The following is a 26,588-nucleotide window of genomic DNA, read 5'->3' as shown; positions in this document are numbered from 1 at the left end:
TTTCTCCTTCCCGTTCATGTTCTGCCTAAATCAGCCATCAAACCTTGTGAGTCGTTCCTTTTTTTCTACTAATCCATTGATTCACAACCCATGTTTTCAAGATTTTGTCAACTTTAAGCAACACCACTAATTTTTATTTGCATATGAATCACGCTTTTAGTTTTGATGGTTTGACATGTTAGCCTTTTTAGCAAAAAAAAAAAGTAATGTTTTAACATATGTATTTGCATTAAGATTGGGTTTACGAACAAAAATATCACATAAACTAACCATTCAATAATTGAATCTAACATAATATTTTCAAATAAAATTTTGAATTAGGTTAAAAAATAAACCCAGGATCCGTTTCGGGAACGTAGAATGTAAGAGAAATTCAAATGTTAGAACTCCAGAACCTACATTAGAAAACATAGTTGATTAAATCGAGGATATTTACAATCTCCTCCCATAACCAACTAAGAGTTTCTTTGCCTTGTAAGTCATAAACCTGACTAGGGTACTGAAATATTATCCATTTACTGCCCGAACAAGGTCCGGCATGGACCATTCGGTAGGTAATTGCCTTTCTTTTGATTCTAGTAAGTGAAATATTTGTAATGCTTTCCAAGATTTCATCAAAAGGTGGAGCGCTTTGGGCATCAGATTCTGTACTTTCAATAGCTGTTCCCGAATTTAGGGAGACCCCTACGTTCAGATCGGTGCTTCAGGAGATCATAAACAATTTTTCACTAGGGGTTGGTTGCCCCTCAAAAATGATATTTGGATTCGGTGGGTTCAAGTGTTAGAAATTAAAATTTATTTGGAGACATGATACCTAAATCAATCGAAACAACACGAAATCGGAAACTTACGATCCCAACATTATTCGTGTTTAAATTGATCGACACAAAGAAAATAAAATCAAATTGCTTTTCTCCTTCTCGTTCGTTTTTTTGTCTAAGTTAGCCATCAAGCCCTCATGAGTTGTTCCTTCTTTCTACTAATCCATTAATTCACAAACCACGTTTATAAGATTTTGTCAACAATAAGTAGCACCACTAAATTTTATTTATATGTAAATCACACTTTTAATTTTGATGGTTTGGCATGTTTAGCCTATTTAGTCCGACAAGTATGTTTTACATATCACGATTAGTCCATAAATATGTTTTAACATATCACGATAAACCAGACCTCAACATAAGATCTGGGTATTTATGTAAGCCTATTGTTATAGGTTAAGCATCCGAGATAAATGATTAACAGATCGGGGTCTATCATACCGAATTATCCAAGTGAATACGTTTACCTTCTTTCAACGTTAATACGTTCAAATCAATTTTACTCTTCCTAACGAATCGGCAATCATTAAAGATTCCAAAAATGTTTACATAAGATAATCAAATCCTTAAAACGTTATTACATGTTAATAGTTAATAGAAACTCGGGCTAAATTACACAAGTGTCTGAATCCATGCATATAGGTTTATCAGCGAGCATGGTATTCATACTCAATATATCCCCTTTAGGCGATCAGACTGATGGGCACAGTTCCCAAGGGTAATTACTTGTGTGTCTACGTAAATTTGATTGGAACGAATCTGGGTTCAACGTCACCCTGCCGAGGGAGTAAACCTATTACTCGTTACATAATGAATTTACATTATTTTATAGTCTGTCAACGTATTAACATCATAAAATTCATGTATTTTAAAATATTTAAGGTAGCTAAGCATAACAAATATATAAGGGTAAGGAGTCATAATATTGGAGACAGATGATACGTATTCAAGATGCCTCAATTTTATTAATTAAATCATTGTATTCATTATTAATTCCAACAGTGTCTTTTGTAATATTTAAACGGGTATTTAAATTCTACATTTTTTTATAAATTAATATTTTAAAACAAAAGGCCTCCGTTAAATAAACGCAAACTTTGATATATTTACGCCGTCACACCTAAATTCTAAGTTGAGGTGTGACAAATCTTACAAATACATGTAAGGTAAATAAATAATTAAATTATAGTAGAAAATATTGCCAACTAATCCAAGTTTTTGGTTATATTATATATTTGACAGGATCAAGAAATAACTTCTTATTAAGATAGAAAATAGAAAACTAATAAAGAAATACGTATGTATGTGTATATATATATATATTAAAAAAGTATTTTTAATTTTTTTCTTTTATCTTTCTTATATATTGATATTCTTCAAAAGAGAAAAAATATAAAAATAAAAAAACTCGATGTAGTGTACATATGCAATACATTGATTTTTTTTATTACATATGTGCAATAGTAATGTGTTGCATATATTCAATAATGTGTACTGTATATGTGTAATAGTGTTGTATTATATGCAAAAAAAAAAGTTGATGTAGTGCAAAAATAACATATATGCAATCGTGTGTATTACATATGTGCAATATTGTTGTATTTACATATATGCAAACTTGTAATAGTGTGTATTAAAGATGTGAAATAGTGTTGTACTAGGATATAGCCTGTGTAATACACGGTGGTTTAAAAAATATAACAAAAAAAGTTAAAATTAATAATACACGTAATAACATATCTTATGGATTCATAAGATATAAATAATGATAAATAAAATTTTATAATTTCATAAATATTTAAAAACCTCATTTAATTAATACAACATTTAAAGTTATATTTGTAACTTAATTTGTTAGTAATTCTATAAGTGGTAATAGTATTACTTAACATCCTAGTTGGTTACTCTAGTTGAATGATATGTCCTATAATTGTTTTGCTTTAATAGTATAGGTAGATTATATGCAATATACATTATTGTATATGTACACTACATTGATTTTTTTTATAATTTCTTTTATTTTTTTTATATATTTTTGTTTTATTTTGATAGTTTTTTATTCAATAATGTTTTTATTAATTCTCTAATTATCTCTTTAAAAAGAGTTGATCTTCCTATATATACAAATATCATATTGCTGTTGAAAAGTATGTAAAAGTTGATAGATTGTATACTAAGGGCATGTTTGGCAAAACTAGCTGTTGGCTGTAAGCTGTAAGCTGGTGGCTGTGAGCTGTAAGCTGGTAGCTGTTAGCTGTAGCTTTTTAGATATATTTAGGTGTTTGGCAGAGTAGTTGGAGCTTTTTAGATATATTTAGGTATTTGGAAGAGTAGCTGGAGCTTTTAATAAAACTAATTAGGTGCCAGCGCGGTGCGGCGGAGTGCTCGCGCAACCTGACAATAATCGCATAATCAGTGTCGGTACGTGATTCACTTGATAATAGTGCATGCATAACCCGAATGCAGACGTTTACTTCGTGCAAATGCAGTATTCGAGTAATCGGTGGCGAAAATCAAGAAACAAAGCTAAAATATACAGTAATTTCAAATAGATAATTTTTTAAACCAACCTCTTTTGATCAGAAACCCTTTCCGACCCGTCACCGTTTTAATCTGAAACATGTTCTGACCTATTCCCTTTCGACTCAAAACCGTACCGACACGAACTGAACTAAATTAACCCTTGTTTATCGACTCGTTCCGACCCTAATTTGGTCTTACACATGAACCGAGCTCGTCTGACTCGACTTGTTACAAATCATAACCGGTAAAGAAGTATAGCAATATCATACTCAAATTAAAAAGAATAAAATGCTCTTTTTTATGATGTAATTTGTTTAAAAAAATATTAACGTGTGAAAAAATTATGGACTTTTAAAGAGTCATGGGGGTAGTTAGTTTTGAATAAGGGTAAAATATGTAACTATTATATAAATTAACAAAATTTGATGAAAGTGCAAATACCAAACTTGTAAATTCAAATGTAAAAGCTTCTAGCTTTTTTTCTCAAAGACTGGCTAGTAGTAGTAGCGTTTAAAAATGAGTTTTTTCTACAAACTTAAAAGCTTGAAACTTTTTCAACCAAACAAAGTTTTTTATTAAGTATGAGCTTTTTCTTAAAAGCTTGAAGCTGCTAAAAGCTCTTAAAAGTTCTTTGACAAACATACCCTTAGTTCTTTTATCTAGTGTGCAAAATAAATCATGGAGATTATAAACATTTAAACCAAGAATTAGATAAGTAATTATTGTATATTTAATTGTATAACCATTTATTATCTTTCTAATTATTAATATACAAGTAATAAATTCATAACTGAAACTATATAATATGATAGAATATCAATAGGATTAGATGAAGCAAATTTCATATGGAATTTTCGCGAGATAATATCCCAAAAAACAAAGTAAAGAAAAGTAATATTTTAATTGTCATTTATTATTGAAAACTTGTCATACTTCATAAATTCGTCTTCATAAAATATATCAATATTAAAGGAACCCCATAATTCATGACTATAAAACCAAGCACACGCATACCCTTGAATTATAACGCTTGGCTTTTCTAGTTCAGCACTCTGCAATATTCATACACGAAAACAATGCATTCGGTTATTGTAATTGGTGGTGGCTTCGCTGGCATAGCTGCTGCTCGTGTGCTCCATAATGCTTCATTTCAGGTATGCACTCTAAAGAATATGTATATAGGAAAGATCATGAGAGAACTCGTTCTTAAAAAGATAACTAGAGAACTAATAAAGAACTCGTGAAAACACGATCCAAACATGATTTTTTTATTTTAAAATAATCTTATTTCTTTTATTATATAGGTTACCTTTTTAAAAAAACTCGATCATTGTATTTGACATGTTACAATTATGTAATGCAACAATATTGTTATCTTACATATTATGTAATATAATACTATTACATATATGTAATGCAATAATATGTAATATATATAGTATCGCGAGCGACATTTTTTTTTCTAATTTTTGGTAAACAATAACAACATATAAGAAAAATAAAAGAAAGAAAAATTAAAAATATTTGTTCAAGTTAAGTTTTCACGGGTTTTTATTAGTTTTTTAGTTCTATGCTAGGATACATCCCGTGATACACAATGGTGGAAATATTTAAAACGTCATATATATATGTATATAATATAAATTAATGCAAATGTCATATTTATGAAAAAAGAAAAAAGGATAATTTTACATGAATTATAAGACATATTTTTATTTTAATTCAAATACAAAAACATACAAAGACTAACAAAAATAAATGAAAATTTAAACATTTTTATAACTTATGTCATGAGTACAAATACATTTAAAGTTATGTTTCTACAAATTCATTCTTAATCACATAAACTTCTTGATCATATTTCTTGTTCAACAACTTTAACACGTTTTTCTTAACCTTAATTAAAAGTTTAAGACACGGATTTATAGGATTGTATATAAAAACGGAAATACATTAACTAATAATTAATTTTTGGTTACCTTAATAAAAACATGAAAATTATAGGAATGTCAATAGAAATGAAAACGCATTAATTAATAATTAAATTTTGGTTATCTTAACTAAAACACTAATTATAAGAATCTTTATATAAACGTAAATACATTAATTAATTAATAATTATTATTAATTGGTTACCTTATTTAAAACGTCGTAATTTAAAAAATTAAAATAAGGACAATGGCCATAAAGGAAGCTCAGATAGTTGTTAACACAGATCCTTACAGTTATATATTACTTGTTTCGGTTATTGATGAAAATGGAGTATCAAAACACTCCTTAAATAGATATAATTTAGTTTGAAATACCATACGATTAAATAATTGTTTGATAATCTTGTCTTCACCTTCAAAAATAAAACAATAATAATAGACATCTAATTTTAGTAATTATAAGATGTTTAGGAAAGTATTAAAAGTCAATTGTTCAACTTATTTAAATATTGGCATATAAATACGAAATCATTATTATTAGTTAAAGCAATTAATGTATTGTTACCATAATCACGGTAATTATATACCTTTAAACTTGTAAATAAATACACAGTTATGATAATAATAATTTGAATTTGAATAATAGACCGAAACGTGGGATATAAAGGGAATTTATTTTCATAAATCATCATATAAAAGTAACCATTATGATTAGAAAATAAAAATTCAATTCTCACCGACCATTTGGTTAGACGTTCAGAAAGTCTTCATGACTTTCTAAATCATTTCTTTCAAAAATGGAAACTTGTTGAGATTGGAAGGTATCGAAACCTTTAAAAGTTTATTGCAAGATTGGTCAAATTCCGTATTTAAAATGGGTTTAAATATGTTATGAATATTAAGCATAAATTAAGGGTAAAATTACCCATTTACATTTTTAAATAGAAGTTGGTTATAAACTGGAAAATAAGTTATGTAAAAAGAAAATAAAAAAAATTAACAAAGTTGTTAACAATTGATAGAAATTTCAAAATAAGATTCACACATGTTAACAGTCAAAATAAATATTGATCATATAAAAATGATTTAAAATCACTTGAATTGTGTAACCAACATAAATACATAAATAATCGTAACTTAACATCCATTGTTGTACAAAAACAATGCCATCTTTTCAGCAAATACTCCCTACAGGAAATTAGCTATTTTACCAATTTAGGCCTTCATTAAGCTGTAATTATTAAAATTAAATTAATGTTATATAATATATTCTTCCGGCTAGATTAAAAATAAAAATGTATAATTTCGGAATAATTATAACCGGGATAATTAACAGGATAGTTCAGATAACGACCTAAATCAACCATATTTAAGATAACAATTGTAATCAAAACCTAAATAAACCACTCAATGTATGGAAGATAGATTAATTAGAGAAACTTCAGCATGTCCATTGAATCTTGGATTTTGATCTAGAACCTAAATAAAATATACCAAAATCATATTACAATTAAAAACAATATACAAACAACAAACTGCAAAGAAAATGAAATGACAATGACAATAATGAATAATATATGAGAATCGAACATTATCGTAATTAATACTTTGCCGGAAATATGGAAGAGACGGTCGGCAGAAGTGGGTAATCCGCAGAGAGAGAGAGAGAGAGAGAGAGAGAGAGATAAAAATGAATATTAGGGTTTGTAATGTTAAGGTTTATATTTGTGAATGGGGTAATTTGGCATAAAAAAACGGGTCGCGTGTTTATAATGGGAATCGGGTCATCAGGTCATTAAAAAAAAACGAGTCGTGTGCTTCAAGAAAATATGTTGATATAAATTTAATAAGTAATATGTGGAAATTAGATATAAGAAAAGTTGATGATATGGTGGCCTACATAGACAACCTAGTTGAGTGACATGTGTACAAATTGTGTTGCTCTAATAGATTAGTAAGATAAGATTTAAGAGGAGTTGTGAGTATCTCATTATTCGACATTTATATAGGAGATGTATCAAGAGAAAACTCAACTTTAAAGAGTAAATTTAAAAACTCATGGAAATTTTTTTAATTTAAAAAAAATATTTTCAATTTTTTTCTTTCATCTTTCTTATATATTGTTATTCTTTACAAGGAAAAAAAAGTTGATGTAGTACACATATGCAATATTGTTGTATTACGTATGTGCAATAGTGTGTATTGTATATGTTTAATAGCGTTTAGTTGCATATATTCAATAGTGTATATGCGCAATAATGTTGTATTATATGCAAAAAATATATATATAAAAAAATTGATATAGTGTATATGTGCAATAGTGTGTATTCAATATGTACAATAGTCTTATATTGCATATATATATATATATATATATATATAGGATTAGGATCATTTCAGAAGTATTTTTAAAACGAAAAGTGCGAGAAATGAATCCAACCAATCAGATATTTTATTTTTCTTTCATTATTTATTTAATATTAAGGGCATAATAGTAAATGATGTATTTTGTTATATGTGGTAAAACCTAAATTTTATAGGGAGTTATAAGTAACTGATTTTTCATTTTTAATCATTTTAATTTTTTCTTTTTTACAAATAGTATATTATTATTGTTTTCTTCAAACTACAACTTCATTCCTTTATTAGATCTGTTTATTCAAAATTTGAGTTTATACCCTAATCATCCTACATTGTTTATAACCCAATTCCATCAAGATTTACTTCCACGTACTGATGATTGAATATCTATAATTTGCTTAATTAAAATTAACCTACATATAATTAATTTTATTTGTTACACAATTCATCTTTTCCTTTTTATATTTTTTCTATTCTTTAAAGAATTCGTTTTCAATGCACTAATTCAAAAAATAGTGAAATCCTTTTCTTCTATATATTATTAATTCAAGATGTGGGTTTTTAAATTAACCAAACTAACCATTAATACCGATTCCCCAACCTACACTGTTCTAGTGTTCGTTTATAGTGTAGAACTTAGTGTATAATTTAGGAGTGCCATATTTCATAAAATCTACTTAGTTAATATAATACACAACCCATAATTATGATGCATGATTGGGTACAATATACCCTCCTTAATAGGCTATCAAGTCTAAGATCAAACTAATTACAAACATTAAAAATCCATCAAGCTACACCAAAAAACCTTTCAACACTGTAAATCCATTACATTACACCCAAAGAGTTCAAACTTTTCTAGATTCGATAAATGGGTCCTAAACACTTAACCAATTACTTTAGCATAAACATAACACTAGGGTTCAAAAGTATGTGTCAAAACCACCAAACAAGTATGTCATGTTCTACTTGTATCTTGATCAACCTAACATCCATTCTGCACCAAGTAACTCAATGATATTAGATCTTTTCGTGTTTATGTCTGACAACGGAATCTTGATCGCGAACCTCCATGATGGTGGATCTTTTTTTAAAGCTCTATCTACATATGGAAAACCATATGTTCTACCTATATAAGAAAAACCATATTATTTAAAAATAAAAAAGTTATACATAACAATCAGATTATATGTAAAGGTAATGGGCTTACCATTATAGAAACTATGACATTGCGAATCAGGATATTACATTCATCCGCTTCCTTCTCATACTTTAATTGGATCTACGAAACATACACCTAATAAAAGTGGTATACCACTCATCCATGAGCTCACACAAGCCAACATATCAACATTTCATATAAATCTCACCAATTACCTTATGAACACACAAGCGAATCAAGATATGACAAGCATCCGCTTCCTTCTCATAATTTAAATGGATCTACGAAACCCACACCTAGTAAAAATGGTTATATCACTCATCCATGAGCTCACACAAGCCAACTCTTAAACCTTTCGTATAAATTTTATCAATTACCTTATGAACGCACACAGTCAACATATAGAGCAATGCTACACATACACATGCAAAGATATACCTACACAAGAAAAAAAAAACTTTTTTAATATTGCATCCACCAAAATACAAATTCCTACGCATATATATATATACAAAACAGACCATCATACTTAACAAACTAATCAGCGTACTAAACAAACAGATCATCATAAGATGCTTACACAACTAACATATCCCTACACATATATACTACCTACACAATTGGCGCACCTTTACACATATATTGACAAATAGAACATCATATTAGTATAATACGTGTATTGTATATTACCTACACAGTTGGTATATCCCTACACATATATACTACCTACACAGTTGGCATACCCCTACACGTATATTACCTACACAGTTGGTATACCCCTACACATATATACTACCTACACAGTTAGTATACAGACAAATAGAACATCATAATATGTGTGCATTTGTATATTACCTACACAGTTGGCATACCCCTACACATATTACATATATACTACCTACACAGTTGGCAGACCCCTACATGTATATAGACAAATAGAATATCATAATATGCGTGCATTGTATATTACCTACACAGTTGGCATACCCATACACATATATACTACCTACACAGTTGGCATACGCCTACACAATTGGCAAACAAAAAATCATAATATGCCTACAATGTATATTAAAGCAAAACATTATAATAACTATGCATATAATAGAAAATATTGTACAGTGCAGAAAAACTCTATACGTTGTGCTTAACGATATCGTACCCAAAAAAGACAAATCATAAACCTGCTATATAATTCTTAAATTAAAACGCAATGTTTTTTAATTACATTATCAGAAAGACCAATTTGTGCATAAATAAATACAAAGAAAAAAAATACAATTACATCTACAAATAAAGAGCCATGCCTACACATAAATTATGATTATCATCCGATTAGAATACATTTATAAACGATAACAAATACACTTACAAATGAAGATACATTCACAAAGTATAAAATATTGTTTAGCATAGGAATTACTGCACAATTAAGAGCAAAATATGTGGTGTAAGAAGTTTCGCTAAGTGCAGTGTAGGTATAACATAATTATATCTATCAATACAATAAATTGTAATATGCTAGGTTGTTGTCTAGGATAGAATTATATCCAGTAATACGGTAACTAAACTCCTACACAAACAAACACCATCAAGATTATATCATTAACAGGCGCATTTGGAAAGTCAACAATTATAAATAACAACACAAGATTATCAAATACACACATCCCTGGTATAAAGCAATAACCAAACACCCTACTAACAAATAAATATGAGCCATGCACGCTACACAAGATCTATTTTCTATAGATGCACATGCAACATAAAAATACTAACACGCATTTAGCCCAAAATCCGAATTCATCATCTACGGTTTTGTGTTTTAGAATGTATGAGTCTGTGAACTAATGTACTGATACAAATATACACGATAAATTGTATTGACCTACAAAACAACCCTAAGTTTTTTCAAAAACCTATACTTTATTGATCAATGCTATCAGAATACATTGAATGAAGGTCATGAGTTTGATTGAAAGACAAACTACCAAATACATGACTAACCTTGATTCTATTTAAAGCTTCATGTATCTAATGGATGAAACAAAAATTCAGAATGTAGGCATGTTTTTAGCTATATGATAGTTTGATTGAAATAAAAAAAACACAAATTAGCAGACATACCTTGACTCCTTGTGTTTAGTTCAGCCACTGTAGCAGATAAAAACCCCCAATTATGCTTGAGAACAACACGAGCATCAGCGAAGACAAGCGATTGATTTTAATAGACTACGCAACATAATCAATCTTGTTAAAATTGATGATTATGTGTATCTAATTATTCTGCCTGACCAGATTTCGGTGGAGGATAAGAATGACGGTGAGTCGTTTGGGGCATAAAAAAAAGGGTTTCCAGGATGTTAGTACGTTACCTTTTTTTAGTTCTGCATACTTTAGACGATTTTGCCCTTTGTTAAAATAAAACATGAGATCAAAAGATCTGAATAATTACAAAAATACCATGTGCATTTTAAGCCATTGATGTGTGTAATCAAGGGCTGAGATCTACTTCTCGCACTTCTCGCTGTAATATCAATTCTCGCATGATCCATCCCTATATATATATATGTGTGTGTGGGGGGGGAGGGAAGGTTAACGTACATTACGTACGCGACATACGTTCAGCTAAAACGTTCAAACCTTTAAAAGTTCAAGCAAAAACTTAAATATTCAGCTAATACATTCAGCTAATACATTTAAGTAATACATTCAGCAAATACATTCAGCTAATACATTCAACTAAAACTTTCAAGCCTTTAAAATTTCAAGCAAAAACTTAAATGTTCAGCTAAAACGTTCAAATCTTAAACATTCAGGCAAAAACTTTATACGTTCAAGCCAAATCTTAAACGTTCAATGTCAAAACCCATCATTCAGAACTCAAAATTGATCGATTGAAGCTTCAAATTGATGATTAATTGAATCGATTTCAAAGATTAACCGATCAATTGGCTTCAACTTCAATTTCAATTCAACTAAACAAACCTGTGATGACTTTTGCGTTTTCCCGATGAGTTCGTTGTCAACGGCGATGATGGTGACGAAGAGTGTTAATGGCGCCGGCGATCGGTGGAGATGGAGATGGATTGAGCGGAGACCATTTTTCCAGTGACGGCTCACACATAGGAGATCGTTGGGCAGTGAAGGTGATTTAGGGTTTCTTAAAATCAAGAGTAAAGGAAGTCGCGTACCTATTGTACGATAAGGAATTAATTTACACACACACACACACACACACACATATATATATATACATACATATAAGGATTGTGTTCATTTCAGAAATGTTTTTTAATGTGAGAAATACGAGAAAATGTGAGGAAAGATCTCAACCACTAGATTAGTAATCAATGGTTGAAAACTTAATGATATTTATTGTAATTAAAGAAATTTTAAGAATCATTTAAATAAATAAAAAGGTACTTTAGGTATATAGAAATTAGCATTCTCCATTAAATGTATATAACTTACAAGTTATTTTCTTCTTTTAAAACATAAATATGATTATGAGTTACAATTCAACATCTTTTTACCTTAAATGTTTTTTAGTGAAGATTTCTTTTATGCTTTATTTTTACCAGAAAAAATGTTTTTAAAGTTGTGGTATTTAATCTAAAATATGGCATTTTCATCACCGATTGCTTTTTGGGAAAAAAAATTAAAATAACTTTTTCTGTAAAAAAGGGATTTTAAATTAAAGTATTTTTGGCTATATGGCATCTTCATCATCAATTGCTTTTTTGCAAATAAATAAAAAAACAGTTTGTACATAGGAAGAATTTGAAGATGTGTAGGACTAAATTGAATATGTGTATGGAATAACTGAATAAACGTAAGGAAAAAATTAAGATGCGTTTGAGAAAATTAAAGATGTGTAGATAAATTTAGAAGAAGTGTAGGAAGAAATTGGATATATGTAGGAAAAAATTAAGATGTATATGAGAAAATTAAAGATGCGTAGGTAAATTTTGAAGAAGTGTATGAAGAACTTGAATATATATAGAAAAACTTAAGATGTGTGTGAGAAAATTAAAAATGTGTAGGTAAATTTTGGAGAAGTGTATGAAGAAATTGAATATGTGTAGGGAAAAAAATAAGACGTGCACGAGAAAATTAAAGATGTGCAGATAAATTTTGAAGAAGTGCAGGAAGAAATTGAATAAGTGTAGGATGTGCATGAAAAAATTAAAGATATGTATGTAAAATTTGAATTAATAAGTACAGGAAGAAACCGAATATGTGTAGGAAGAATTTAAAGACGTGTAAAAAGAAATTATAGTTGTGTATGGTGAAATTAAGAGAGATGATAAAGAAATTATAAATATAAATTTATTGTTTTTTACTTTTTTTTTGTTTAAATGAATTTACTGATTATTTTTATCTTAAAGTTATTATGGTTTGTTTAATTGTATTAATTAGCGAGAGAATAAATTTCATATTACTTTAATACCCTTTTAATTTATTTTTAAGTATTTGAGATTAAAACTAAATGGATGGTCCAGATTAACTTATCGCACTTCTTGCATGTACCATCCCGTATGTATATATTTGTTTCTTTACATAAATTTAAAAGTAAAAAGTTTTAAATATTTATCTTTATATTAGTGTATATATTACAAAGAAGATTTTTAATGTAAGTATAAAATAATAAAATATTGTTTAATTTTAAGGATTTCTATTGATAGATGGTGTCACGTGTTGGTGTATTATTCGACGTGTACTATAAGTATAGGTCACCACTAAATAACTCTCCTTTTGTTACACCACCAAATCACTTACCACCCTACTTATTAAAACGAAGATTTTTGATGTGGTGTATTAAATGGTGTTTGATTAAGGATTCCTATGGATTGATGGTGCCTAGTGTTAGTATATTATTCGATGTGTGATATAAGAATAGGCCCCCCCATCAAAGAACACTCCTTTTGTTGCACCACCAAACAACTTATTACCAACACAATTCCCTGAAGTATAGCATCTATCTAATAAAACAATACTATTTATTATTTGGTAAGTTAAGGTTAATATTTGAATTACTATAATATTAATATTCTTAATTGTTAACGTTTTCATATATATATTTATTTAATTTTACTTTTTTAATTTATGTTTTAGTCAAAATTGAAATACCTTTTTTTTCATACCTTTACTATTTTTATGAAGTTAAATCTTTTATGTGGTTTGACTTTTCTACTTAAGCTTTCGAACATTATCAACATCCTATCTATCACGTATGAGGTCACATATCTAGGTTGTGGTTGTGTGTGTGCTATTCTGGTATGTTTGGTTTCAGCTCAACTTTGATTTACTTACAAATTTAGATGGCCGACTTCATATAACTTAATTACCAATCCAATAATTATCTTAAAAGGATGCGTTAGTCACTATAGTACTTTTGTCATAGTCAATCTCTAGCATAGCAAAGCCCCACACGTTTATAGCATATCGAAGCCTCGGGGCAACATGCGGGTTGTTGTTACTAGTTTGATATTGTTTGAGAGGAATTTTATGTAGATTTGTCATTTATTATACGTAACTTTGTAATTGCAAACATGTAATCACAAGTTTACACACTTGTTATAACCAAGTGATACATGTGTGTATGTGGGTGGGTCATGTGTAATAAAATTTTTTATATGCGTAAAAACCAATTTCCATACATATAATCATAAAATTGCCTACAATAGATGACAAAACAAGCACTAACTAATATTAAATGTGTAAAAACTTAAAAAAATATGATTACTTGATAAGAGCTCTTAAAGTTTTTAATTCATATAGAAATTATGAAATGAAGCTCTTACACACACCTGTGCAAGCGCATATATGCGCGCACTTTGATATTTTGGTGGCATGTATTCAGGTGAAGAGGTAGGTCCCAGCAGAGCCCAGTTGGACCCGCAAGACTCACCTCAAAGAGGGACGTCTGCGCAGTTGAAACCGCAAGACTCACCTTCAATAGGGACGTCTGCGCAAAGGCTAAACTCGCAAGACTCACCTTGAAGAGAGACGTCTGCGCAGAAACCAACTGGATCCGCAGGACCCACCATGCTCAGAGACGTGACGTCCTTACGCGCAGTACGCAAGCTGTTCCCGCAGGAAAAGCCTCCCAATGGTCGACGTACTCCGCCTGTTCCCGCAGTAACGGATACTAGCCATCAGGGAAGGCTACCCGCGCAGCAAGGCTACACGCACAAGGCACTTAACTCTTAAATAATTCAGTAATGTCACCTGAAGAAGGAGTGAGCAAGCCGGGAACACTCCCGCCCAAAGCCTGGAATACTCCCGCCCAAATGAGCCAGTCCGTACGCTACTGGAGGACCTTTTGTACTGTACCTGACGAGGTATGGACAAAAGGTCTGACCAAAGCAGCGACAGCTCACTGTGACAAAGGAATAGTACACAGCCGGCCTGGTCACTATCAGCCGCTGCCTACTCACCAACCCCTGTCACTATTAGCCGCTGCCTACTCACCAACCTGTCGTAGCACGTGCATAGCCTGCAGTTGGTGGAAAAGAATAGTACACAGCCGGCCTGGTCACTATCAGCCGCTGCCTACCCACCAACTACCAGCATGGCATGTGCGTAGCCCACAGTTGGCAGAACAGGAATATTATTCAACCGGCTGTACCTTCTTGGAAACCTACCTTCGGCTATAAATACTCCAACACCTTGGAACGGTATGGACACATTACATTATCTTACATTATCTGATATCTCATTATCTTATCTTCTCTAGCAATCTCTTAATATACACTTATATTCAAGAGCAATCTAGTCTGATTCTCACGCCGGAGGGTGGTCACAAGGAGGTACCCCCCCCTTCTCAGTGACGAGCTCACGGTGTCTGTTTTGCAGGTCATCAGAAGAACCATCTTTGCCGGACCTAACCCCTCGTGGGAAACATCTATTTAACCCCCAGATTATCTGTAATCTGCCCGGGGTCAATTAGTGTTTCTTCATTGGCGCCATCCGTGGGACAAAAGCTAGAACTAATTCTCTCAGTTTTTTCAAAACCTCCGAAAAGATGGTTAACGTTAATCTGGTCCCCAGGCCAGGTAGTAACCAAGAAACCCCGGTAACCACAACCCCAGCTACTGGGGGGACCACCGGCGAATACACACATTTTACGAACACTACCCCGGTTACCCAAGCCGGAGCAAGTGCAGTAAATTTTACGAACACTACCCCGGTTACCCGAGCCGGGGCAAGTGCAGTAAACAATCCTCCCCAGGGATTCATTGATACCCAGGTGGAAAGACAACAGACGAGACCCCCCCGCCAAACACTTGAACAAGTTAAAGCATGAGCGGAAAAACGTCAAAGTGAATTCCAAGCTGAGTTGGATGAACGCTTACGTTCACTCCAACAGGCTGACGAATTCGGAAGCACTCGACAACAGCTCAACATGAGCAATGAGTGCGAGTACTTGGACGATGATTCGGAGGAATCCGACACCGACGTAAACCCTCGCCATAAGGCGAAAGGGAAGCGTAAGGAAACGGACTTCCAACCAAGAAGGAATTTTGGAGAAACCTTCAAACCAAAAAACGCGGGTGGAAACCCACGTGACTTCTCTAAAACCTTCAGACCAACCGCTGCAAATGCGGGAACCTCCAAGTTTGCAAGGGACATTACGGAAGCAATCGCCCCAAGAAGTGCCAAACAGATGTCCAACATCGGCACCTATGATGGTATATCCGACCCAGACGATCATTTGAACAGATTCATAGCGGGGGCAACCGTCAGCAACTGGACGGAACCCACGTGGTGTTATATGTTCCAGATGACGTTGGTTGGAGCAGCCAGAGCGTGGTTCGACCGTCTACCGGTCCACCACATCTACGATTGGGCAGACTTCCAACAGAAGTTCAGCCAACACTTCAGTCAACAAAGAAAGTACACTGAAGAGCAATGGACAATCCTCAACTGCATCCGAGAGGAAGATGATTCTTTACTAGACTTCATCACGTGCTTCAATTCAAAGAAGCTAAGTCTGGGCAGTATTAGCGAAGATCTTGTTCGCGCTGCTTTCATCCAGGGCGCGAAAGACCCAGAGCTCATCCGCACCTTAACGGGTAAAGATGGCATGCCATCCACATGGGATGCCATCATGACAGCAGCTAAACGCTTCGCGGAAACGGAAAAACAACTAGGTAGAGATCTTCCCCAAAGCACAAACCTCTATACCCAGAAAACAAGAGAAAATAACGTCCTTACCGCCCGACTAAACAAAAAGAGGAAGCTGGGTATTTGGCAGTCAAGGGTAAACTTCGACACCTCATCCGGCTCGCACCCTCGGTTAGGCGGAAAGGACAACAGGCAGTCGTCGAACCGGAACCCCCGGTGGACGCCGCTCACCAAAAGCGTCACCGAGATTTTCGACACCGAGAGGCTCCCATGGCCAAAGGCTCCAATAATCCGAGAGCGTCACAACGCTGATCAGAGCAAATTCTGTGACTTCCACAGGACAACAGGCCACACCACCGACGAATGCATAGACTTGAAGGACATCATCGAGACATTCGTCAGAAATGGAGAACTCGCACACCTCGTGGCGTAAAGGATGCTGAGCAGGCCAACGCGTGTAAAACCCCAGTTGGGAAAAACACTAAAATGCAGCTACAATGTTGGAGACTACATACTGCGTAAACAACGAGATTCCGAACCAAGTGCATATCGGCTCGATGGCACTCCCATCCAAACAACATGGAAGGGAGCTCAATTACACAGTCTGCATGTAGATCAATTCCAAACTTGTAAAAGAAAAGGCCCAGAGCCACTTCTAATGGAAATGATTCTCCTTATCACATTGACGCTGATAATCTTACATTTATACTTATGAACTTTCCACACTGATATGCCGGTCTTCACCGCATACATAAGTGGGGAAGTAAGTCGTTGCGTGTGGAAGGCGGCAAAACCCGCATAAACACAAAAAACGACCAACCTTCACGCAGGTCAGTTATAGGTAAAGTTGGGTCATCCCACTAAATGAAAGTGCCGGTCCTACCCGCACAAATCATGATAGAGGAAACCGAACTAACCTATTGACAACCGCGCGTCGAACGGTTAATTTATTCAAAACACTAATATGCCGGTCTTCACCGCATAAATAAGTGTGAAGAAGTCGTTGCGTGTGGAAGGCGGCAAAACCCGCATAAACACAAAAAACGGCAAACCTTCACGCAGGTCAGTCATAGGTGAGGTTCGGTCATCCCACTAAATGAAAGTGCCGGTCCTACCCGCACAATCCTCATAGAGGAAACTGAACGTTAACCTATTGACAACCGCGCGTCGAATGGTTAATTTATTCAAAACACTGATTTGCCGGTATTCACCGCATAAATGTGAAAAGTCGTTGCGTGTGGAAGGCGGCAAAACCCGCATAAACACAAAAAACGGCAAGAATTTCTAAGGAAAAGATGAGGAAAACCTTCACGCAGGTCAGTCATAGGTAAAGTTTGGTCATCTTACTAAATGCAAGTGACGGTCTTACCCGCACAATCATGATAGAGGAAACTGAACATTAACCTATTGACAACCGCGCGTCGAAAGGTTAACTTATTCAGAACACTTAGAAAATCTTTTAAGGAAAAAATGAGGAAAACCTTCACGCAGGTCAGATATGGGTAAAGTTTAGCCATCCTACTAAGTGAAAGTGACGGTCTTACCCGCACAATCATGAAAGAGGAAGCAAAACTTTAACCTATTATATGCCACGTTGAAAGGTTAACTTATCCAAAGTACTTAAGAAATTGCTAAGTTAAACTAAAGTATCCACAAGCGAATCATATATTGTTTATGCGGCAAAACAAGTGCCAAATTAAACTATAATATGCATGAGCAAGTCGTATAACGTTTATAAAGCAAGAGTGACGGTCCTACCCGCACAAAAGATTTATATTCCATAAAAATTCAACTGTTACAAGAATGGTCGGGTATCTACCCGCCTACAAGAATATAAATCTATACAAAGACGTAAATCTATCCTAACAGTGGGAAAGGATTTAAAAGATCAAGCTTCAGGGCCACTCCCTCCAAACCCAATTGTACCCGCACCATCAGTTGGCTGTGGCGGTTCAAGGAAGGTCTTGAGAATGGTTAGCCCATCATCAGCAGCAGCAACTTCGTTCACCTTCTCCACCACCGGGTGCGGGAAGGCGGCATACTGGTTCACTGCTTGGTCATATACAGCTTCAGTATCCACATCATATAAAGGGAAGTTGGAAGGCGGGATGCCCTTCTCAACGAACCCTAGACCAAGCAGGAAACCAGCCTTTTCCCCATCCTCATGAGAAGCGTTGAGGGCTGCGCTCATGGCATCGTCATATGATATGTCCGTGAAGACCTGATGCATAACCTATAAAACAAAAATACAAGTATCAAAACCTTTTCTTAGTACAAAGAAAAGCGTAAAGATATTATGAAGCTATGCATACCTGCGACAACGCTTCTCGTAGAAGCCATTCCTTGGTAACCAGAGCCTCCTGGAGGGCAGCTTGAGCTTCATTACGGGCGCGTTCGGCTTCGTTCTTTGTAAGGTTGGCAAGCAACACATCTTTGGCTGCAGCCTCTTCGACGCCCTTTAGCTTACACTCAGTGTGGTCAAGCACCCCCCCTCTGGTCCAAGATCTCTTGGAGCTTCTTGGCATCTTCCATGGCCAAGGCATCATGAGCCTGCTGGAGCCTCTCTAATTTGGCTTTGAGCTCCTTATTCTCAGTGCGTAGAGGCTCAGCAACAGCTTCAGCCTTGGTGGCCCTCTCAGTTGCGTTCCGTGCAGTTTGCTTAGCCAACCGAAGTTGTTCATTAACAGCTTGGGTAGCCTTGGAACGGGCCTCGAGACGGGCCTGAACTTCAACCTCGAGGGCCTTGAAGGCCTTCTCCTTCTCCGCAGCAACGGCGGAGAGTCTCCTGTTCTCCTCCCGGATAGCCCGCGCCTGAGCTACTTCTTGGATACGAGCCGCCTTTAACTTGTCGTTTTCACGACAAAGCAGCTCGACGCGCGGCTGCATCCGGGCAAGGAGAATTCGAAGCTCGTTTGTCAGCCTACCCTCTTGGTAGCTCGACATAGCTTCTCCCAGTGCACCACTAGGGGCGGCGTGGCGCGCCCACTCGACGCAATCCACAGCCGTCCGAAGGGTGGTTCCCCGACGGATGTTCCACCGCGGAACAAACACCTCATTCGAATCCGACACTGCAAAAACAAAAAGCAGTTAGGAAAAGATGATAAAAAACAAAAATTTATATAAAAAGGCCAAAATAACCCTACGCACCTGTAGGGTCGACAGTAGGCCGGTAGCCGCCAAACCCATCACCTGAACCTAACGGATATCCATCCAAGAGGTCAGGCAGATGGGAAGGAGGCAGAGATTGCCTTGAAGCCCCGAACATACCTGCTGAACCGGCCGGGGACGAGGTAGTCGCTGGCGCCGGAGGCACGGTCGAAGCCACTGCGGTAGAGACCATCGGTGGTGAACTCACTGGAGGTGAACTCACAACCGTGGCTGCCGCTGCGGAAGAACCCGCAGAAAAACTCACCGCCGGCTCAGTGAATGACGCCGTGAATATGGCACTGACAGCCGGCGGAGATGATGTTACAGTTGGAACAGTTGCCTCAACAGAATGAGCAACTGAACCAATACTGCAAACAGGCGCAGCCGCCTGGGTCGTCGCCTCGGGTAGGTTGACCAAACCTACCGTCATGGGTCCAGAACTGCTCCTTCCCGCTCCACCCTGGAATGCAGTTGCATCCACGCCTGCATGAAGACAAGATAGTTAAATATAATGGCGGAAGGATATGCAGTTAAAGTAAATGAAAATTATACTTACGAGTTCTCTTCAGCTTGAAGGTTCTGATAGGCGGGGACGAACCCGATGGAGCCGGCCTCTTCACGCCGCTCACCGTCGTACTAGGCTGCCCGGAGGTGACAGCTGTCTCAACCTCCGGAACAGTGGTCTCGTCACCACCAGGGTTCCCCGCCACCTCTTCACTCTCGGTCTCTGACTCTGACCGATTCCCCTGATCGGCAGTAGAGGCAACCTTTGCCTTACCCTTCCCGCCAGCAGCCTTTTTCTTCCGCGTGAAGAAAGGACCATCTGCGGATTCCTCATCAGAAGATGACAAAATTAGAGGAATTCCAGCAGAGGTTTGAGCGTTGACAGGGCGAGGGTTAAATAACTCCTTACCTGGCCGCGTGGCGCTCAGAATCGGGTGGCCCGGCGGGTAGACCTCCACAAACCGATCCGCCGTTTGCTCCAAGATGGGCAACTCGTTCTCATCAAGAGCACGGGTACCCATCCGAGCGGGACCTCCAGCCTCCCGCGGATGCAGGAGCGATTGTAGGTCGTTTCCCTCAGAAAACAAAAGAAACAGTTAGAAGAAAACTTTAAATCAGCAAAGAAGATGAAGCATATCGTAAGGGATAGAGTTCAAACCGTATTCAAGGACGATGGGAACCTGTGGCACCTCCGCCCCAGCATCTTTCCTCACCCGGCTCATCCCGAGCATCACCATCCCGGACTCTGCAAAGCGGTAGACCGGAGACTGGACCCGGGAAATCTTGGAGAACCATTCCGCCTCCTCATAGTTGAAGGCGTGAAGGTTCGGGAGAGCTCTACTGTTCTTGAACGTCATCGCTATGGGGACGACGCGAGCGGAGATATAGAAGAACTCCCGCTTCCAAGACCGAAGACTGCGCTCGGTAGCGCATATATTCAAACCCTTGATCCGAGTGACCAAGGTATACCACCCCTGGATGCACCTCCAGGAATAGAAGGTCATCAGGCGATCGACATGGGGCTCCACGCCCAGAATGAGGCACACCCATTCAAAATGGCGAATCTTGGCGATCGCCATTGGGTGTACCTCCGTCAGATGTACACCGTGTCTCTCCAAAACACGGTACACAAACTTCGTCAATGGGAACCTGAGATTCCCATAAACGAAGAATGCGGCATACACCCCTATATTGCCGTTGGGGGCATCGTACACCGTCTGATGAGGCTTAGGAAACTCAGGCTCGAAAGGCTCGAGCATGAACTTCCTAATAATGTACTGGTACAGGTCGACGGTAAGAGCACACTGGCACTCACCAGCAGTACTCTTATCGTCCTTATCAGAAGTAGACGACGGATTCTCGGCATACACGTCAGACTCCTCGGCGGTAGCCTCAAGATCATGAACGGAAGACATGTTTTGAATGAAAAGAACGATTTCAGGAGAATGCTCGACAGAAAAGTTAGAGTATTCGCCGGAAATCGTTTAGAAGAAGAAGAGAGGTGAAACTGTGAGTTGAGATGCAACCTCTCCTCCCTTTATATACTCATCGCAATGAATGCGATGAATTTAATGCGGAAGAGAGAGGAAAACGCAGGTGCAATGAAACTATGACACGTGGAATATGCAAGCTGGCAACAACTGTTGACAGGACGCGTGCCGTAAACTTCGCGGCCACGCGCCCGAAAACTCGCGCCCACGCGCCTGAAAAAGCGTCTGGAATGACCATATACTGTCACGTCGCCATAACTTCCTGCACGTCCTGAAACTGTCAGAAGAAACCGTCGGACGACGTTTCAACAGTCTGGACTGTTCTTATCCTTTCACCAACTCTTCAAATTTAAAAAAGATTCAAAAAGATTCAAAAAAAGATTCAAAAGTAAGCGGGACTATACCCCTTACCTTGGCAACCAAGTAACTATAAGACAGGTGCGAGTACAGTGTTAAGGCAAAACCCTTCACATACTTAGCACCTGCAGGGAATTGAAGCCAAGAATACCTCGGCAACCAAGTAACTATAAGACGGGTGTGGGTACAGTGTCAAGGCAAAACCCTTCACATACTTAGCACCCGCAGGGAATTGAAGCCAGGAATACCTTGGAAGTAAAGTAACTATAAGACGAGTGCGGTACAGTGTCAAGGCGAAACCCTTCACATACCTAGCACTCCGCAGGGAATTGAAACCAAGAAGGATCTTCTGGGCCATGCTTGCGGAAACGGGAATAATATCCCCGCATAGCGGGAACGTCGAGAACTAGATTGTTGGAAGTTCCAAGATGGAATTGGTTGTTTTAACATAATTGATCACTATGTTCAAAACTACCAAAACCCCATGGAGAATCTACACAAGTGGAACTCAACGCTCCTGACTTGCGAGGAGGTTACAGACCTACCCGCATCATACCCAAAGATCAAGCAGAAAAGTCGGGAATTTCTGCATGTGACATTAGGACTTCCGCGGGAAGAATCCCCATGGAAAACCTTAAAACTAAACCCTTTTCAAAACCCTTTGCTTAAGTCCAAAAGTTCACCTCACTTATTAACAATTCATGAGAAGAACATTGGACTGAGGGGACTTGAAGAGGTAGGTCCCAGCAGAGCCCAGTTGGACCCGCAAGACTCACCTCAAAGAGGGACGTCTGCGCAGTTGAAACCGCAAGACTCACCTTCAACAGGGACGTCTGCGCAAAGGCTAAACTCGCAAGACTCACCTTGAAGAGAGACGTCTGCGCAGAAACCAACTGGATCCGCAGGACCCACCATGCTCAGAGACGTGACGTCCTTACGCGCAGTACGCAAGCTGTTCCCGCAGGAAAAGCCTCCCAATGGTCGACGTACTCCGCCTGTTCCCGCAGTAACGAATACTAGCCATCAGGGAAGGCTACCCGCGCAGCAAGGCTACACGCACAAGGCACTTAACTCTTAAATAATTCAGTAATGTCACCTGAAGAAGGAGTGAGCAAGCCGGGAACACTCCCGCCCAAAGCCGGGAATACTCCCGCCCAAATGAGCCAGTCCGTACGCTACTGGAGGACCTTTTGTACTGTACCTGACGAGGTATGGACAAAAGGTCTGACCAAAGCAGCGACAGCTCACTGTGACAAAGGAATAGTACACAGCCGGCCTGGTCACTATCAGCCGCTGCCTACTCACCAACCCCTGTCACTATTAGCCGCTGCCTACTCACCAACCTGTCGTAGCACGTGCATAGCCTGCAGTTGGTGGAAAAGAATAGTACACAGCCGGCCTGGTCACTATCAGCCGCTGCCTACCCACCAACTACCAGCATGGCATGTGCGTAGCCCACAGTTGGCAGAACAGGAATATTATTCAGCCGGCTGTACCTTATTGGAAACCTACCTTCGGCTATAAATACTCCAACACCTTGGAATGGTATGGACACATTACATTATCTTACATTATCTGATATCTCATTATCTTATCTTCTCTAGCAATCTCTTAATATACACTTATATTCAAGAGCAATCTAGTCTGATTCTCACGCCGGAGGGTGGTCACAAGGAGGTACCCCCCCCCCCTTCTCAGTGACGAGCTCACGGTGTCTGTTTTGCAGGTCATCAGAAGAACCATCTTTGCCGGACCTAACCCCTCGTGGGAAACATCTATTTAACCCCCAGATTATCTGTAATCTGCCCGGGGTCAATTAGTGTTTCTTCATCAGGTTATCTTACTTGAGTCACGGGAAAGAATTGGTGGTCGAGTTTGTACGGATTACTCATTTGGTTTTCCGGTAGATTTAGGGGCGTCATGGTGAGAATAATGTTAATGTAAATACCTATCTGATTGTTTTGTGCTTAATTATTGTAAGTCCATTTTGAATATTGTTAATCATGTTGCAGGTTGCATGGGGTTTGCAAGGAGAATCCCTTAGCCCCCCTTATTGGAAGACTTCGATTACCTTTATATCGTACTAGTACCGGTGACAACTCACCGTTGTTTGCCCATGATTTAAAGATGTAAGTTTTAAGCTAGAAAAATATCCAAAATTGTCATGCTGGCTAACATTTTTCCCAAAAAGTTATAGAATCTTTGGTTTCGAAAAATAATCTATCCATATAGAACCAAGCACACTTGGACACACAAGAAGGTCACTAGGCTCCTTTTGAGCCTGCATATATAGCATGAAAAATGACGCGACATCATCCAGAAAAACTACGTACACATCTCACAATCTGGAAACCGAGGAACCAGAACTATAGAGGATCGAGCTGACTCTACTTCTGCTCTAGCATTGTCACTGTGCCAAAACCTAGCCATCTTTGTAGCCGATCTACCACAGTTATAAGGAAACTTACTCGCTGGCAAATCTGCACCAAATGAACCGAAACATATTCAGCTCCTCTGTGGCTGTGGTATACCTTTTTCCGCTCCTCTGTAGCAGTGTCGTGACACGTGTCACATGATGGTTGATGTCACATCATTTTTTTTTAATATATTCGACGTTGGCTCAAAAGGAGCTTATTGAAATTTGCTAGTGTCTCAGGATGTGACTTCTCATTCAGGATATGATTATTTTTTTAAAATAAAAATGTCTTTCACTAGTTTGGAAAAAAAATGTTAGTCAACATTGACTATTCTAGAAATTTTCTTACTTTTAAGTTGTGTAAACCCTATTTCTAAAAGTAACACAGAAATTCTAATAAACCATTATATATATATATATATTATACAAACGTTACGTATGCGACACCCTTACACTCTTGATTCCAAAAAACATGCGGTGACAAATTTGTAAATTATTTCAACTCGTTTCCTTCCTAATTAATCGTTATGCCGATTCAACCATCGTCACCGACGCCATTGCAGACACCACTACAATTGAATTGAAAATTGGGAATTGGTTTCAATTGATAAAAGTTTAAATACATTCCGTATTTGTCCATATGATAGAATCGATGGTCAGTTGATGATTTTTTTATGATTATGAGATTATATAAAGTAATTTCAGTGTTCAATTTCATGTTACAGAAAGTTTAATTTTAGTTCTGAGCTTCTGAACTATTTTAGTTCTGAGCTTCTGAATGTTTTAAAGTTTTTTGTTCTAAATGTTAAATTTTTATTTTGAACTTCTTAAATTTTTGTTCTGAACTTCTTGGTGTTTGTTCTAAATTTCTTAGATTTTTGTTCTGAACTTCTTAAATTTTAAATTTTGTTAGATTTTTGTTCTGAACGTTTTAAGCGTGTTCGTTTTGGTAAGAAATTTGTTTTGAATGTTTTAGATCTTTGCTATGAACGTATAAAGTATGTAATTTCTTTTTGGTCATAAATTTGTTCCGAGTGTTTTTCACACTCTGTTTCAAATCTGCACAAACTATCTTTGTTGGCATTCGTGAATCTCATATAGAAAACGTGTAAATGGAAAAATTCAACTTTTTGCACTGAATTAATTGTTTTGCGGGTCTTATACATTGAATTTATAGAGAACCGTGAACATCAAATCAATTAATTGAATTTGAAATTTATAGATTTAGGTTTAATCGCTTGAAATATGACATCACTTGAAATTAAAATTGAAATTGAAGGAAGTTTGTAATCGATGAGTTAGATAGCGCCGATGAATTAGATTTAGGTTTAATTACAAATTTGTCACCACATGATCACTGGAATCGATTCTCAAGAGTGTCACGTACGTAATGTACAATAAGCCATTATTGTACAATAATCCAACCATATATATATATATGTAGAGAGAGAGGGGATCAAGAGAGAACTCCTTCTTAGAGAGATAACTAGATAACTAATAAAGAAATATTTTTAATATAATTAAAAAAAAATTAATTGTTTCTTTCATTCTTATATGTTGTTATTATTCACCAGAAAATAATACTAATAATAATAATAATTAATAAAAAAATTCATTGTGCACATATGCAATACATTGACTTTTTTTATTGCATATGTGCACTAGTGTTTATTTTATTTGTGCAATAGTGTTTAATATCGTATATGCAAGTGTTTGTATTGTATATGTGCAGTAGTATTATAT

The 26,588-nt window shown here is 36.6% G+C and overlaps 1 protein-coding gene across 1 annotated transcript in view; it reads left to right on the top strand.

The window, feature by feature from the left end:
• Positions 1-596: 596 nt before the first annotated feature.
• LOC143562177 (polyamine oxidase 2-like) overlaps positions 597-26,588 on the top strand; it is a 30,690-nt gene continuing 4,698 nt past the window's right edge. The window contains exons 1-4 of the mRNA XM_077050066.1: positions 597-698; positions 4,388-4,498; positions 24,264-24,352; positions 24,442-24,558. Coding sequence (XP_076906181.1) covers positions 597-698; positions 4,388-4,498; positions 24,264-24,352; positions 24,442-24,558 — 419 coding nt within the window. The remainder of the gene's footprint in view (positions 699-4,387; positions 4,499-24,263; positions 24,353-24,441; positions 24,559-26,588) is intronic.

The sequence above is a fragment of the Bidens hawaiensis genome, unplaced genomic scaffold, assembly GCF_021521415.1.
Source record: "Bidens hawaiensis isolate Kalapana, Puna unplaced genomic scaffold, B.hawaiensis_p1.1 tig00020918_1, whole genome shotgun sequence".
Classification (NCBI taxonomy): domain Eukaryota; kingdom Viridiplantae; phylum Streptophyta; class Magnoliopsida; order Asterales; family Asteraceae; genus Bidens; species Bidens hawaiensis.
This window is presented reverse-complemented; position numbering and strand designations above follow the sequence as displayed.